This window comes from Lutra lutra, chromosome 5 (genome assembly GCF_902655055.1).
Source record: "Lutra lutra chromosome 5, mLutLut1.2, whole genome shotgun sequence".
Lineage (NCBI taxonomy): Eukaryota > Metazoa > Chordata > Mammalia > Carnivora > Mustelidae > Lutra > Lutra lutra.
Window position 1 is genome coordinate 40216713 of NC_062282.1, and position 17395 is coordinate 40234107.

The 17395-nt window shown below is 36.8% G+C and overlaps 1 protein-coding gene across 3 annotated transcripts in view; it reads right to left on the bottom strand.

Moving 5' to 3' along the window:
* ARL15 (ADP ribosylation factor like GTPase 15) overlaps nt 1–17395 on the bottom strand; it is a 404995-nt gene that overhangs the window by 190100 nt on the left and 197500 nt on the right. For all 3 annotated transcript variants that reach the window (XM_047731737.1, XM_047731735.1, XM_047731736.1), the window contains one exon: nt 12510–12718. In XM_047731737.1, coding sequence (XP_047587693.1) covers nt 12510–12718 — 209 coding nt within the window. The remainder of the gene's footprint in view (nt 1–12509; nt 12719–17395) is intronic.

Here is a 17395-nt window from a genome sequence, read left to right on the forward strand (position 1 = left end):
AGAGCCAGCAATTCCAATCTGACATCTAGACACTTGAGAAATGCTTGCATATATACACAAGGAAATGTGTACAGAGATATTCGTCAACAGCTTTGTTCGTCATCACAAAAACCCAGAAACAACCTAAGTTTATCAGTAAGAATAAATAAATAAAATTATGGCATAGTCATACCCTGGAACATAATATATCAGTGAAAATAAATAAGTTAGATTTACATGTATCATATAATCTCAAAAACTGTAATGAAAAAAAGCATGACAAAGTATACACTCTAAGACACCACTTATGCAAATTTTGATCACACAAAACACTACTGTATATTACTTAGAAATACATGCATATGTATTAGAAGTATAAAAATGTATGTTGGGAAAGATACCAACTTCAAGATACACTCACTTCTGAAGAAGCGAGGGGAAGGGGCTTTGAAAATGCATTTTTACAGACTTGTTTCTTTAAGGAAAAAATCTGAGTAAAAATGGTAAAGCATTAAAATTTGCTGAATCTGGATAATGGGTAGATGGGTTTCACTGTTAGATCTTTTTTTTTGTACTTATCTGTATCTTTGAAGTTTTTCATACTTAAAGTCATTCAAGTATGATTCCTCAGATACATTATCCTCATATACTCCCAAATACACCCTCTTGAAATCAGAGTTGGAGTCCCCTATAAATTCTCCACCCCCCCCAATAAAAGGCTTAAAACTCAAGGTAACAATCTAGAGACTAAAGTATTAAAATTAACTTTCCCGAAATTATTACAGTATCCTATTACACCTGTCTTAGAAGTACCATCTCAAAGATAATTATGTTCATTAATACACAGTCCATATTTCATTATGTTCTTAAGCAAAATTCGTTAAATTGGTGTTTCTAACCTTTTGACAAAGTCTGGTAATCAAGTAGCCTGGAAGGTGGAGAGTTTTAAGATACAGCAGACCAGGGCACATGGGGAGAACAGGGAATAGTTTTCACTGTATGCTTTTTTGTTATAAAGTATACAGTGCTTAAAATTGTACCATGTGGGGGCATGTAGGCGACTCGGCCGGTTAAACGTCGGACTCTTGATTTCAGCTCACGTCAGCAACTCATGGTCAAGAGATCGAGCCTCGTGTCCAGACTTCCTGCTCAACAGGGAGTCTGCTTGGGATTTTCTCTCTCCTTCTGCCCTGCCCACCTACCTCATTAAAATAAGTAAGTAAATCTTTTAAAAAAAAAACTTGTACCATGTGGTTTTATTAGTCATTCAGATTAATTTAAATGAGATGGATTTTTAAAATTGAAATGAATGGATTTTTAAAGATTATGTAATATTCCACGAAGATCCAAATGAAAATGACAGGCACACACTTTATGTGTAGGACGGCAGTCATATAATCTTAACTGACAGAGAATGGATCAAGTAATGTCAACCACAATTCATTACAAGTTCGTACATATTTGTGAGCAGAGTTGGAGAAGAGATGTTATTCCAAAAATAATTTCAGTGAAAGTAAACCCAGCAATTATAGCCAGCTCTTGCTTTAACATCTTAGAAATATGACATTTTTAATAGCACATATTTTTCAGTTCAGCTTTACTATGGGTAAAGAACCAGATGGCAAAATCTTGACTAACTAGAATCCAAATAAGAACAAGTACTAAAGGAATTACAATTTTTGTATTCCGTCTTTAACAGCTAAAACTACAAAAACACAGATTCATCTCAAGTGTTTTACCAAAAAAAGCAATGTCTAGGGCCTTCTATGAAGTTAGTACAAACTCAACAAAATATCCCATACTTTCTACATCTACACTGCTAGAACTAAATGTTCTGAATAATTAAAGGGGCACTGTGCGCTAGAATCATTAAAGACTGTATTTCCCTAGAGCAGAAAACTGTGCTGATATAGTTTAAAAGACTCAATAAGAGAGAAAAAGAAAAGCTTCTGGTAAAGTATAAAACGGATAACTATATTAATAAAGAATTGCTGTTAACTATAACAGGCTCAAGCAATCTGGTAATCTTATTTTTTTTTTTGAAAGATTTTATTTATTTATTTGACAGAGAGAAATCACAAGTAAGCAGAGAGGCAGGCAGAGAGAGAGGAGGAAGCAGGCTCCCTGCTGAGCAGAAAGCCCGATGTGGGGCTCGAACCCAGGACCTGGGATCATGACCTGAGCCGAAGGCAGCGGCTTAACCCACTGAGCCACCCAGGCGCCCCATGGTAATCTTATGTTTTACCTTAAAGTCTGTTTTCCCGTTTTCAGCTAAAAAACGAGCTTAATTTGCTTGTTAATATAAAAGTCATTAAAAAGCCATTATTAATTAAGGAAAAACAGAAAGATGTCCAAACTTGAGCTTTAATTAAGGAAAAACATCAAAGTCCATATACAAATGTGGAAAATTGACATCTCTCTTTATTGCTCAAACATGTAGACACATGCATTTTAACACTTAATGAATCTCTTCCCACTCATTTAAATAATTCAGATATTTGGGATTACCTTTTCAGTAAGTTATGCAAATACCATTTTAAAGGAAACTATTCTAGGAGAGAGTAAAATGTAAATATTCTTATATATAATAAGAAAAATTCTTTCTTAAGCATTTATGTTTTAGAAAATCAGGGCATCTGCCTGGGCACAATGATTTGCTTCTCTATAATGACAATAACTGTAATAATGATACTACTTAGTGCATATAAATTATGCTTCTATCTCAAGATCATCGTTGGTCTATTTTTTAGGAGCTCTCTAATGATTATTCAGTCTTCTCTTCAATGCAATATACGAAAGCATCATGAGAGAATCTCTTGCATAGCACCTTTAAGAACTGTAACTCTTCAACTAGCTCTTCTCTAAGGATTCCTCTGCCAAGCTCTTATTTTCGTTTCATTATTTCTTTGTTCTCCTTGTCTAAACTATACACGAGTTACCCAGATTTTCCACTCTGGCCCCTTTCAATAAAGACTCATTTTGCCTCGACAAATTATTAGTCATCACCGGAGTCTAAAAATAAATCGTATTTTACAAATTCTACATGTTAAAATTATGTTCTATGGAACCTCCAAATTATTTCACGGGTCATACGCAGAACCTTCTTCCCGTAAGGTTTAGTGGATTTCACTTATCATTGATGAAAACAATTCCAGTTATTTTATGGGACTGTTTACTACCTAAGCATTCTTCACAGAGCATTCTTATTTCAGTAAGCTCAATCTACACACAGCATGTTTGACACAATGAATCCAGGCCCTGTAATGTGTCACATTCTAAGCCTAAATAAAACAAAATAAAACCCTACTGGACTCCTCCTTTATAACACAGAATACTTGTCATTTTATTTTGTCAGGGATTTATGGGTGCAAATTTCGATTTCAGAATTTCTAGCCACGAAGGTAATTTCCATTTCACTATTGGATACAGTGACATCAAACACAGCAAAGATCTTAACAGGCCAGTCAGGGGAGAACTATGTGGTATCTTCAAAGTGAGATGACACTTTTGTGCAGTAAACTTGCGTTGAGACCTTCTTGTTTGTACTGCAAGTCTGTACCGTACCTTCATTTGAAACCATGAGATAGCCCATTTCTCCAAGGTCTTACATAAATACGTAAATAGAATCGTGGCTGAACATGGATGTCTACATCAAGAGATATTACTAAAGAAAGAAAAAGAGATTCTGGATTATCCATCAACAAAAGGGGAAAGAGGTTCTATAGCTGAAGTACACCGCCGTGGGTTAGTGCATGTCTACCAGTGTCACCCGAACACGCAGGAAGAGCGTCTACTTCTGAGCGGCAGTCTGTCTGTGCCACGACACATGGCTACTCACTGTTTGCAGCAAAGGTACACCTGATTCACAGGTAAAGGGGAAAAGAAAGCAGCAAGGAGAAAATTTCAGTTTCTAATTAGCAGAGTATTCTGTTCATCTCAAAAGATGAAAGCAGGTAACTTTCATTGCACATTTTTGGTCGTAGAGGAAGGAAGGCCAAAAATATGTGATTTTCATATTTGTGTTAATACAGCAGAGTTTTTCAAAGCCACTGCCAAAAATGGACTGGTTTTCTTACCTGCTTTTTCCATGCTTTAAGTTAAGGATGTCTGCCTCATTATAAACCTTGCTGGCTCCCTAGACTTTCTGTAGTCTGGCTTTGCTGTGATTAGTGGTCAAAACCTTTAATTACAGTATATAGTTTGTGCAGCTGCCTGGAAATTGGTCTCGGGGTCAGTGGCTCTTCCCCTTCCCCTCTTTCCATTCTTTTGAAGCAATATTGCTGAACTGAAGGCATTGTTCCAGCTTTCTGGTGTGCTCTGTCTGCTGCACACTATGAATAGCTTTGCAATCACTCCAGCAATTGGTTCTTCAACTGCCTTTAGGTTGTCAATTGTAATTCATTGGCTCCAGGCACCTTTTCTCTTTTCATTCTCTTGAGGTCTTTTCTTATTTAATTTGCAATAATATTAGGGAATGTCTTCTTCAGACATGTCACTAATGTCTTCCTGATTATGAGGCTGGATGTACAGTTGACTTTCATATAAATGCCTGTTAAAATGTTTCCATATTTCCTTTATCTCTGACTTGTGATGACAATTGCTGTAGTGTCCTGTAAGGAATTTGGCTTAACCTTAGAGTCTTCTTTCTAAAGAATAATCCTCCTGGAAATATTCTCACTGGAGTTAATTCATGTAATTAGCTACATTTTGATAACTTCCCCAAAATATAATTTTTCATTTTTCTGATAATTAAGTTTTCACAATTTCTTCCCATAACTATGCCCTCTTCTCTTTTTAGTTTATAAATTTGAGATCTATACAACTTCTGTAATTAGTTAACTAAGAAATAAAGGGTTCCGACTAGTTAGAAACCAATGCCTATGATTTCAGAGCCCTTCAGAGGACCCGGAGTTATTCCTCAAATATTGTTTTTCGAGATTATAGCACATTCCAACTATTCAAAATGAGTTCAAATGCTTCTGCATTACAGGATTTTGTTTTATTTTTAGGAAAAAGCACAACCATCTCTTGATTTAGTAAGAAAAAACAAAACCTCAGTGCCTTATGTCTCAACTCCTTACTTCTGGATAAAACCCAGCAGGATAACCCCTTTCATTAGCCTCAGCCATCCCGGAGTAACCAAAGGTATTTTTAAGCAGACACTATGTAATAATAATAATGAAAATAATTATCATAATGATAATAACTAACGCTTATTGTGCTTTTTATCTTCAAAGCACCTTACTGACATTAACCATGTGTCTATTTTCAAATTCATTTAACTCGACAAATGTTTTATTAACTCTGTATACTATGCAATGTGTAGTTAACTGAGTTTTCTTTTGCAAATGAAATAAGTAAATAAATAAGTGGAACTAGGGCCAAGGAAATGATTCTGTAAACTTTTGCCTCAGAATCATTTGTTGGCTTTGTTGAATAAGAGTTTGTGAAAATTAATCTTTACAAAATACAAAATTGAAAAAAGGGTGAAGTTTACCACTAGGACCACTCAAATACCTAGTGCTTCAAAAAAGACCCAGAAAGGAAAAAGTCAAAGTCTAATTGTGTAGTTATGAATCATTACTGTAAAATATCTGCATATGCACAGGAAAAAAAAAATTAAGTGTAAGAAATGAAAAAATCCTTTAAGTTTCATTAATGTAAAGCACTTTTATGATAAAACTCGATTTGTTCTTAATAAATTGAATATACTGCTTTAAAACCATTTCAATTAGGTGCCCACTGAGCTTTATCATATACCGGAAAGAAAGAGCAAAAGTAAAAAGTTTGCTTTGCTAGCAACTGAAAATAAGCTCTACATACTTAAAATACAGGTAATTAATAAAAACATATTAAAGGAATACTATTCAGTCGAGCTGTCCTGCCACTTTCTAGGAGGGATTTGGGGAAGGAGACAGCAACCTTGTATAAGCCAGGTCCTCAAGTGGACAAACACAAGTACATAAAAATACAAGAAAACAAAGATGTGTAAATCTGGTAGCCAGAAGATTGAACCTTTGAGAACTATTACCAAGGCAGAGTGGTGAAATTTCACAGAAGATGCAATTTAGGAGTAATAGTCAAAGGTCAGGTTTGGTGTGGAGGACACAGGAGGCAGACTGGGTAGTTAAGAAATCTGGATGAAGCTGATGGCGTTCAAGCCAGGAGGAAAGCACAGGCATGTACGTTAAGACTCCACCGTTGTACTCATTCCAACAACATATAATTAAGCACAGAGGCTTATACAAGCCAGAATTCCTGTCCTTCAAAGAGCTTCCAATCTTGAGGGGTAGACAGAAAAGTTACAGGAAATTAATGCTGGTATTATGATTCGGTTATGCCCAGGATACCTCTGGGAGTCAAAAGGAAGACAGGCAGCTCAGCCTTCAATGTTCAGGGAAACTTCTTTTTTTAAGATTTTATTTTTTTATTTGACAGATTACAAGTAGGCAGAGAGGCAGGCAGAGAGAGAAGGGGAAGCAGGCTCCCTGCTAAGCAGAGAGCCCAATGTGGAGCTCGATCCCAGGACCCTGAGATCATGACCTGAGCCGAAGGCTTAACCCACTAAGCCACCCAGGCACCCCCCACGGAAACTTCTTGATGTCACCTATAATCGTTAGGTGGTTTTCCCAGGGAAAGAGAAATAGCAGGCAGCAGCTAAACCTGACTGAGAAAAGAGAAGGGAATTTAATTATCAAGCAGAGAACATAGGAGATCAGTGGTATTTCATCTGCTTCTAGAAGGAATTAGAAGATAGTACTGGTTTTTAACATGAGTTTCATGGAAGACAGGAAATCTGGATCTTAACTGTCTGTGTTTAGGAACGGGGGGAAGAGGGAGACCTGGGGATGTGCACAATCAGGAAACGGAGAAGCATGGCAAAGGTGGGAGAACTGTGCAGCAAAACGTCTGGAGGTGGACGGTAAGTATGAGTAAGAATGGAAAGAGGTTCCAAAATTTGCCAGCCTTACATGAAACAAAGATACGCATGTGGCCGACTAAAGAGGAATGGAGGTTTTATAAGAGAACATAATGAATTCTTGTTTTATTTTTTAAATGTATTATACTTTGTTATCCAACCTAAATAATTTTCTCAACAGGATGGACCTTCCTGATGTAACTCTCATTAACGGGAATTTTATTAGTTTTCAGTAAACAGGGCACATTCTCATGATTACTGCTTGGTGGGTGCAAGAAATACAGGTCCACGAGATCCCTTGAATGGTAAGATCAAAGCAGCTAGATTTAGAATCAATGAAATCAAATATGCAAAATCATTTTTTCAAGGAGTGCCTATTTAGTAAATACATGAATGTACAATGGAATATTGTTTTGGTATTTGCTAAAGGTTGCTCTTTAAAATATAAAAGCATCATTATTATAAATGTATCTAACTACTGAAATGATGGTTATTGTCAGCTTCTCGGGCACGTTAGTAAACACTTTCAGGAGACCACAGAGTCATTCCATGGAAAACAGACTTCCAAACCCTCTCATTGTTTCCCCAAGATTAAACTGTAACAGAGAAAAGTACATCTGTAAGGAATGCACAAAAAACAATTTGTATCTCATATCATTTTAGAATAAGTATACGTCCCACAAGGGACTTTTCAGACTGCTCACACAATAGGTATGTACACTGCTCTGTGGGAAATCCAACCAGTATTGCAGAATGTTGCCAAGACACAGGTCAAGAAACTTGGAAGACTCCTAAGATTTAAAGTATATGACACTTTACAATCATTATTGTATGAAAACACACACACACACACACACACGTTTCTCTCCATATACGAAGTAATCATAAACCAAGCGAAGTATGTTACATAACTTAAATGCTGCTTCGTATTTTCCAGTAAAAAAATGTGTCCTGTAAAAGCAGAGATGGTATTTGCTACTTCATAAAAATACCAAAACAAAACAAAACAAAACAAAAAACACCGCTCCACTGTTTAGCAGTATGAATATAGAATGAAAAATTTAAATTAGAGTCTTACTATTCTACAGACAGTGTCTAAACATTTCAATCCTTCAAAATTCTCTGACCCTTTGTAGGAAGGAGAACAAGTATACAATTTAGAAATAATTACTTTTAAATACAAATTATACGTAAATGTAGTGGTCAAATAATATGAAATACATACTAGCAGTCTCTTCCAGAAGAGGTCTATAGACTAAGAAGGGAGAACTAGATAAAGTATTCCTGATACACTGAATATTGAAAAGTATTTTTCAAAAAACTATGAATATTTATAATCAAAACAAAACATGGGCTAAAAAAGCAATGTTTATATCATCGTAAAAATACTTGCAAATGCTCTTCTCGCATTTACATTTTGTTCTTTTCCAACAGAACACCACTTTCTATGTACATCACGGTAATGAACTGAATGACAATTTTAAGAAAATTAAGAAATGCCTGATCACAAATTTTAACCTTAATGTTGACATCCTAATCGAAAAGCTGGATCTTCCTGTGCTATAATTAATGAGCCATGGAACCAAGACAGTCATTTGACCCTATAATTGCAGCTCAAAAATCTTTATTTCACAGTTTCCACATTCTTTAATATTTGACAGAGTTCAAAAATTTTCGACAGAGTTGACTCATTATTTGATGTACTATTTCTTAAAAAATGAAATACTTTTGAAGTAAGGACAAGGACGAATATCCAATCAGACCAGACTGCTGGAAGGTTAAACAGTTTCTTTCACATTAACAAAATGTGTCATTTTATAAGACATGGTAATGCCCAATGAAACAAAAATAAGCTTTCAAAAAGCTAGGAAGTAAAAGAGTCCCAATCGGCAACGTGTAGAGGGAAAACAGGATTACATTTATTGGCTACTATATCAACTTAACTTCTCATGAAATCCTCCTGATCTATTAAATAACTTCAGAACTGAAGTATGCTCTCCTCTGGGAGTTGTAAAACAAATTAGATACAATTACAATTCAATACAAATAAAAAGCCAACCTATTTACCCTTAAGATGATTCTTGGTTTAGGGCTTTATTATTTAAATTGGACTAGAATTTTCCCTAAGGAATCACGCGGGCCCCTTGACTTAATTATAGATTTTTATATTATACTTTCTATACAGAAACATTGTTGATAGGAGTAAATTCTGGAAAACTGTGCTAACTACACCTCCCCAAAGTGAATACAACAAACATCTGTTGCACGAACTGCTTGGCTTTTAGACAGTACCTAAAGGGTGTTCTTTTTCCCAGTGTTTTGCGGTTTTAAAAAAGACGATTTGTTAAGAAACACGTTTCTACTATCAATTCTCAAAACGTAAAATCTTAAAATTCTAAGTGAAACACAGGTCATTACCAGGTTTATTACAGAAGGCAAACTATGCAATGTACAAGACTCCACTTGCATTCTAAAAGGGTAACAAATAATTGGGCATGTTGCCCTCTGTCTGTGGGTTACAGAGTAATTTTAACCATTGTCTTCCTTTCTTAACTCCTTCTCTACACAAACATGGCAACACTCAGGGCAGAGGAGGGGACTAAATATACAATCTCCTGAGATTTTTATCCTCTGTTGTAATCCTAGTGATAACTCAGCTTTCTCCTTGGGATCTCACCAGCTTCTAAACTCAACAATATCCTGTTATCCTCATGAAGTGATAAATGAATTCTTAAAGTTTTACTCAAGTGACAGGATAAATAATTGCAAATTTTTTGCACAATGTATTAAGCACAAAATGTAATAATTTCAATGGGAGGGGGGAAGAATCAATAAGCCCTTATGACTCCTTGTCTTTTCTTCACTGCATCAAAGACTTGTTCAGTGCTTTTGGTAAAGTGAATACATTTACCTTGATTCTGAAAGAACAAAATTTTGCCTCAGAATCACAAGAATTTTGCAAAGTAAAACCCCATCTCTTTTAGCACTTGGAAATTACACGGCATGCACACAAATTAGGTACAAATGAATAAAAATGTCTATAAGCAATAAGCATAGGGCATGTAATACCTTTATACTAAGGAAAGGAGGAGCAGTAAACAGATGACCAATTCTACACATATTTCTAATAACATGTAAGTTTGTTCATTTTTTAATCTCCTACCCCCTCTTCTACCCATGCCTCCTCCCAACAATTATGAGATTACCATTCATTAAAAGTTTAAGATTCAGTTTTTACAATTCCACTTTTATGCTAACTTATTAATAAGGTATTGATTTAATCCCTAAAACATTTCTGGGGGTACTTCAACAAGGCACCGTAACAGTACTATACTGAGGAAATCTCTTTGTCTTTCAAGCACTGAGTAAAAAGAGGAAGCTTCCATTTCTTTTTCTGCCAAATCCCAAGTATAAGCACTTCATTATGTTTCGAGAAATGTCAAGATCTATAATCAAATTTGCCCGTGTCTTCAGTTAAAGCCTAAAATGTTAACATACACCTGTATGTGTTTATATAAATAACCATAGGGAAAATGCCTTAAACAGTCCTCAAAATGGCATTTGCAAATTCCATTACCAGCAAAGATTTTGAGGAAAATTCACTTAAAAGTCGATATAAATAGAAAGTCAAAGTCATCCATGTACCAGTATATACAAGTTTTCAATAATTTTCAAATCATTTTCTACATTTACAGCCTCTGTCTCAGTAAAAGATGAATCATAAAAAGATATCTGCCTGTTTCCTATGAAAGGTAGCTAGCGAACACACACAACGCATATTCCAGAGCAATTAACTGTTAAAAGCTTCCTTTCTTTGACATGACATTCAGTTTTTATGGAGGATTACCCTGAGTTGCGAATTTGATTTCAAGAAAACATCAGTTTCAATTTTATGATGTCTAAGAAAAAAGTTTCTTAAATTTAAAAGCAAATAATAATAATAATTCAGCTCTTTTACATAACTTGAATAAAGGGATTTTAAGTTACAAGGTCACTTGTATACGTATCTCATATGTTTTATCACAGAGGTATTCCATATTACTTACATATAAAACGTTATAGTCTATTTGTATTCTTAATACATACCTGTATTTCCCACAATGAATCTCAGAACAATGCATTTTCAGCAAGTACCTTATAATTATAAACTAATGTAACACTAATAACTATCCATCATTAGATACAATTACCTCCATTCTAGAGACAGAAAAACTGGTGCTGAGAAGTCAAAAGATTTACCCAAAGCCTTAAGAACAGATCAAGAAGGCACCACAACCCCAATGCCAAAGATCTGTGCATTAATGACTCTGAATAGATTTGCATTGCTTTGTTTTTATCTTAATCACTTAATACATAGATTTCACAAAATCTAAAAAGGAAAAAGGTGCTTGCTGCCCACTTAATGCTAAAGAAGCAACAGAGGATAGACATGAGTTCTACTTAAGAAGAAACCCTTGCTTTCTTTACTATTTTCCTAAAACTTAAATGAAAATTCTCTACATAGTACCCCTCTACTGCTTAGTACTGTCAACTCTGAAGTGAATTATCCAAAAATCATCCCACTCACTTAGTAAAAAACAAAACAAAACAAAACAAAACAGAAAACTGCCTTATTGCCATCTTATTGATGAGAAGACAAGCGAAGGAACAAAGCTCTTTGCAAGGGTTCCACATTAAATGTGAGAGAAATCTGGAGTTAGAACATCTTATGTCCTGGACTCCTCATCCAATTTTTCAGACTACAGGGCAGCATTGTTCCTCTTACTCATCTTATTAGGAGTCACTAAAGGAAGCACACCAATTTTCTGAAGCAGGGGAGAGAAACCAATTCTGAAAGTTACAGGCATAAAGGATACATGAAAAGTTTTGATTTCACTGTACTTAGGTTAAAATTCACTATAATTCAAGTTTTAAAAGTTATTCACCTATCTTATTCCTTTAGTATCCACAAATCAGAAACTCTGCTGGGTGAGACACTGAATTCCTCTCCCATCCCCCAGAACTAGACTCATGCTTTTATAGGTGAGATACAAGTTAAAAAATGAAATTAAATGGGGAAGATAGAGAATGGGTCCATATTAAAGCGTATTTGGTGGCACGGAACTTGCAAGATAAGACATCAATTTTCAGCCTGGCTGGTTACAGAATAGGACTCATTGCTTCTAGTCAACAGTGAGCATTTCAGAGGGACAAGAACATGACATTTGAGGGCAAGTGATGCATGGTAATACGCATGATGCATTCCTTGAAAAGCTGGAGAAAAGAATGAACTAAGGAAGCGGGCAGGGTAAAAAGTGTTCAATAACCAGGCCTTCAGATGAGAAAATAGATGAGAAAAATATTCAGATAAGTCCTCTAACTTTCGGTAAGCAGTTAAAAAAAAAAAAAAAAACCAAACACAAAAACAAAAACTATGCTTTCCAGGTGGAAAAAGATATATAAATAATAATTTCTATAGATTGATACAGTCTTTCTACTTTCTCAGAAAATCACGGTTTCATGTGGAAAAACAACATAACCAGCATACCCCGAATTACAGGCAAGTTTTCAGATTCCAAGGCAGCAGTGAAAGTGCAACAAGACAAAGAGTTGTCAAGTTAATGAGACATACCTCTTGGACTGATCGAGCAGCTGGCTTGTCCTGATGATTGGCCAATATTAAAAAGGGTAAAGTGCATAACTGTGGGTGCTGAAGAGCTGAATGCAGTTCATTTCTAGCAGTTTCTAAATCATCTTCTGAAGAGGCACTGTCTAAGACAAATATTACCCCTTGAGATCCTTGGTAGTAGCGACTCCAATATTTCCGGATATTATCAGCCCCTGTCAAAAACAAAACAAATTCTGTTTTTAAAAAATAGGTTTTGGAAACTGAGAGAACACTCAACAGTACTGTTGGGCACACCCAACAGTGATTCCTACTGGAAACCAGTGTAGCTTTTAAAAAATTAAGTGCAGAAAACATGGCTGATGAGAAAAAGGCATGAGAGCCAACAGGTGGATATGGCCTTGAAGAATACCGCCAAAGTTGAGGAGTCATCCTTCATACTTTTCTTATCAAAATATGGGAGAAAAGCCAGGATACTTTCTAGATCAAAACTCGAAATATTTTCAGCTTTTGCTTACTAGCCTTAAATAAACTCCACTCTTTATAAATTGAGTTTGAGCCTAACTCAGAGAGCAGTGTAACCTAGCTGTTCAGAGAGGATTTCTTGCCCCCAGACAATGAAAACTAGCTTGATATTTTCTAAAAGAACTACTTGCTGATCAGAGCAGCCTTGTTTAATTCCATCTAGAAAGTGAAAACTACTAGCACAATACCTTCATGTACCAATGTGTTGCAATTTGTGATGAATTAAAATCTTGATACATTTGCATAAACTGATTTGGCAATGAGCATCCTCATGGCCTTGGTATGATTGGGTGTTTACAAAAAAGACACTGAGATTCTCATCAGCCAGGGCCATATCTTATTCTTCTCTGAATTCCCAATATCCAACATAATATATAACTTGAAGCTCAGTACAGGAATGAGGGAAATGAGGGAAGGAGGAAGTGAAATTATACACTAATTAGGCTTTATGGATTTTGAGACCAAAAGACCTGGAGAGACAGTCCAGTCCAACTGTCTTGAGGAAATTGGGGCCAAGAGAGGTAGAGTAATCCCCATTCATGTGTCTAGTCAATCACGAAACTGAGATTTGCATCTGAGTAGACAACCTCTCCAGCATTCCCCACTACATCATGATGACTGCTTCCTTTACTTTTATTTGATTCATGAACAGCATCGGCAGTGTGTATGGGTGGGGTGGGAAATGGGGAGTTTAGGCTTATTGGTTATACAATGAAAATCAGATGAAGATATGTTATCATTTTAGTGCAGATGATCAAGTCTTAACCAGTTAGTAACTACATGTTGGCCATCCATTGAATATTTAGCTCCTATGTTGAATATACTGCGCTAAGTGCTAGGGGTACAGAGGTTAAGGACTGAAGCTGGCATGCACTAACTGGCAAGGGCCAAATGTGTGCATCTCTTTCCAACTCTGTGTTCAAGGATATCATACTGGAAGCTCGAAACTGGACAGGGTGGGAGTATTTTCACCATCAAAATTAACGACAGCTATCATCAGGTCTTTTCTTCCCCTGAAGGCCAACACATCACTGGCTGACACATTAAGAAGCCCACATTTTTCTGGAAGAATAGGAAAAAAAATAATAAAAGAATAAAGCACTGTGATAGAGGTAGTCCTTAAGCGGGATGAGAGCACCTCAACCGGACTGGGTGATTCTCTTCAAAAACAGCACTTACCAAACACCTACCATTTACTAAGCACTTTCTACATTCTAGGCACAGTGCTAGGTGTTTCCAAAAGAAGAGCTCATATAATTCTTACAACTACCCTAAGAGGGAGGTGTAAATGACTCAGGGTTTAAAACTAATTTTCAGGTTTTTAAATCCAAGGTATTTGTTATAATACCTTGTTGAAACAACCAGCTATGTCATAAGACCAAGGACACTTAATGCTGAGTAACCTTCAGTATGTAAAGATACGGGATGTAAATAGAGGTGATGCAGATCAGGTAACATCCAACCAAGAAAGCAGAACAAAACAAAGCCCAAGGAAGAAAAAACTTAAGCCAGAGATTATTTAAGATAGGTAGGTAGTTGCATAAGTGATGGCTGAACTAAGAAAACAGAGGCACCGAAATTAGCAACACCTTAGTCCAGGTTCCCTAGGAACAGAGTCTGAGATGGCATTTCTCGAACGCCTAATTACAGACAGTACTATCAGGAGAAACCAGGAGTGAAAAAAGCAAGCTAGAATTGGGAAGGAGCTAGGCAAAGATATGGTTTCAAAAAAAATCTAACCTCAGCGTGATCCAATGAGGAGCTCTAGAGTAGGGACTAAACCACAGAAGTTGTCCAGTCCAAAGGCAGTGGGGCTGGGCTGCTATACTCCTGTATGGTCATTGGCTATGAGCCACCCCTAGGGAACAGGAGGGGGTAGGGGTGTGATCTCATACTCTCCCAGACATATCGGGATGAGGCAATTACGGTCAGCCAAGGGCAGGTCTCTGGAGAAGGGTACAGGTGTGAGTCATTAGCAGCCAATACTCGCAGCAGCTGGGAGATGGATGCACTGGCCCAGTAAAGGAGATCTGGGTAGGATACCAACAGCATCTGCTACAAGCTACATCCAGACATTATCCATATGCTAGAGAACCATCCATAAGCTTGAGGAGCAAAAGGAGCAGCAGTGTTACCTGATGGTAAACGTTTAAAACAAAAACACTGTGTGTGAACATATCTGTACATAATTTATTACAAATTTTACTAAAGGATGTGTAGCACACAATTTCTATCTAATATATGCAACATGCTTTACTGTAAATTCAATAGAGCTCATTAATGCTCACAAAATGGTTCCGTGATTTTGCCCCTCTTGTATCCATAGTCAACCAACAGTTGTAATTGACCAAGTACAGTTCTAAAATAAATGTTGATTGTGCTAAGTGTTTTACATGTGTCAACTCATTTACCCTTGGCAATCTTAAGAGGCAGATAATCTTATGGCTCTCATTCTATCAATAATAAAACTAAGACCTGAAACAATTACATAATGCGACCAAGGTTACCCACCTAAAATATATATTTAGGTCTAATGGGATTGAAATAGAAGGATCATTGACTGGGAAGGTGATAAAACTGAACAAAGAACTATTACACATAAGCCAAGGGCAGGGGGGAGGAGGGTGGGAAGAAACCTATTAGAATAAAAGGTACTAAGTGCCTATGTATATTAATTCTCAGAGTAGGAACATGTCCAAGAACATTTCCAGCCAATTAATTCAGTGAATAGTGTTATGAAGTACTATTCTATACAAGTCACTGAGCAGGAACCTGTAAGAAATATTTAAAAATCCCTTATTCCCTTTAGATCAAATCCTCAAATTCTGTCAAGTAGTAAGAACTACAATAAGGCCTGTAAATACAGTAGAGGGCATCAACGTGGCCATAGCATTAAGACGGTGTGCAGAGAATCAAGTATAAAGAGAAGAATACTGGTTGCAGGTTTCAATCGAAGTTTTCCATTGGAAATAGGTGGGACATATTCAAAATCCAACTCATGAGGCTCATCTCTTTCACCAAGAAACTATTTCCATCTGCCACATTTAGGAGCACATAAGACACCTGAAAATAGGTGTCTGAAAGAGACAAAATGATGGTGAGTCCAACGACTGTGTTGGTGGAAACACACCCAAAGAGAAGTGTCACAGTTTTTTTTTTAAAGACTTTATTTATCTGACAGAGAGAGAGCTCAGTCAGGGGCAGTGGCAGACAGAGGGAGAGGGAGAGGGAGAGGGAAAGGCAGGCTCCCAGCTGAGCAAGGAACCAGATGCCGGGCTCAATCCCAGGACCTGACCTGCGATCATGACTTGAGCTGAAGATAGAAGCACAACCAGTTGGGTCACCCAGGCACCCGTAAATGTCATAATTTCTTAAAATGTCCCATCTATGACATAGTATGTGAATAATAAATTATTAATAGTGCAAAGACCCTTTTCTTTAGTCTGCTACCACACAGCTATCTGCCCAATCTTAGCATGTCTGATGTTCATCACAAACATTGGGCTTGGAATGCAGCATTCCAGTTCAGCCTTTTGCCAAGTGGCTTTGGTCAGCAGTAGCCTGAACCTAGATTAGGACCCAGGAAACCAGCAGTCGAGTAAAGGGTTACATAAAGTTGGTCTGTCTGGCCGAGCGGATCTTAGTTAAGCCACCAGATTAAAATGAGAGATGAACAGGTCATTAACCTAGCTGCCAGATGCTTTGAGAAGTGAGCCTAACTGGGAAAATTTGGAACTCCCATTTGATGTCCGCATCCCAATATTCCTCATCTATGAACCAAGTCCAAAGGGAATAACATAATGCAGGATATCACATCTAACAGTGGTCTGGGGCCACTCATTTTAATGACTGAAGAGTGCATGTGTTCTGTCACTTAAATTGTTATATAAAGAGGTTAAACACTCAACTCAAACCTGGCCTATATTTTGTACACTGATTAAAAAATAAACGGTATCTTAAGAGTAGAGAGGGTTTGACACTGCCTCACTAAACGTTGTAAGGAGCCGGTAATCTAAGAGGTCATTCTGAGAGCCAATCAAACAGGAGAACCTGGTTTAAGCCACTACAAGAGGAAAGATAGAAGACAGGAGCACAATGTGTCTTCATTATGCAAGGTTCTTTTTAAAGGCACACTACAGCAACTACGGACAATTTTTCTATGGTACATTATGGACAACTATGGAACATTCTCTTAGTATTCATTAATTCATCTAACAGACAATTATTGAGTGCCTGGTACCATCCCAGGTGCTGGGGACACAGTAGCAAACAAAACAGACAAAAACTTCCATCTTCATAGTGTTTACATTCTTCACCAGCAAGGCTGGCCTAGCATTACAGAGGTTAAAAATGCCAAGTATTTGTTT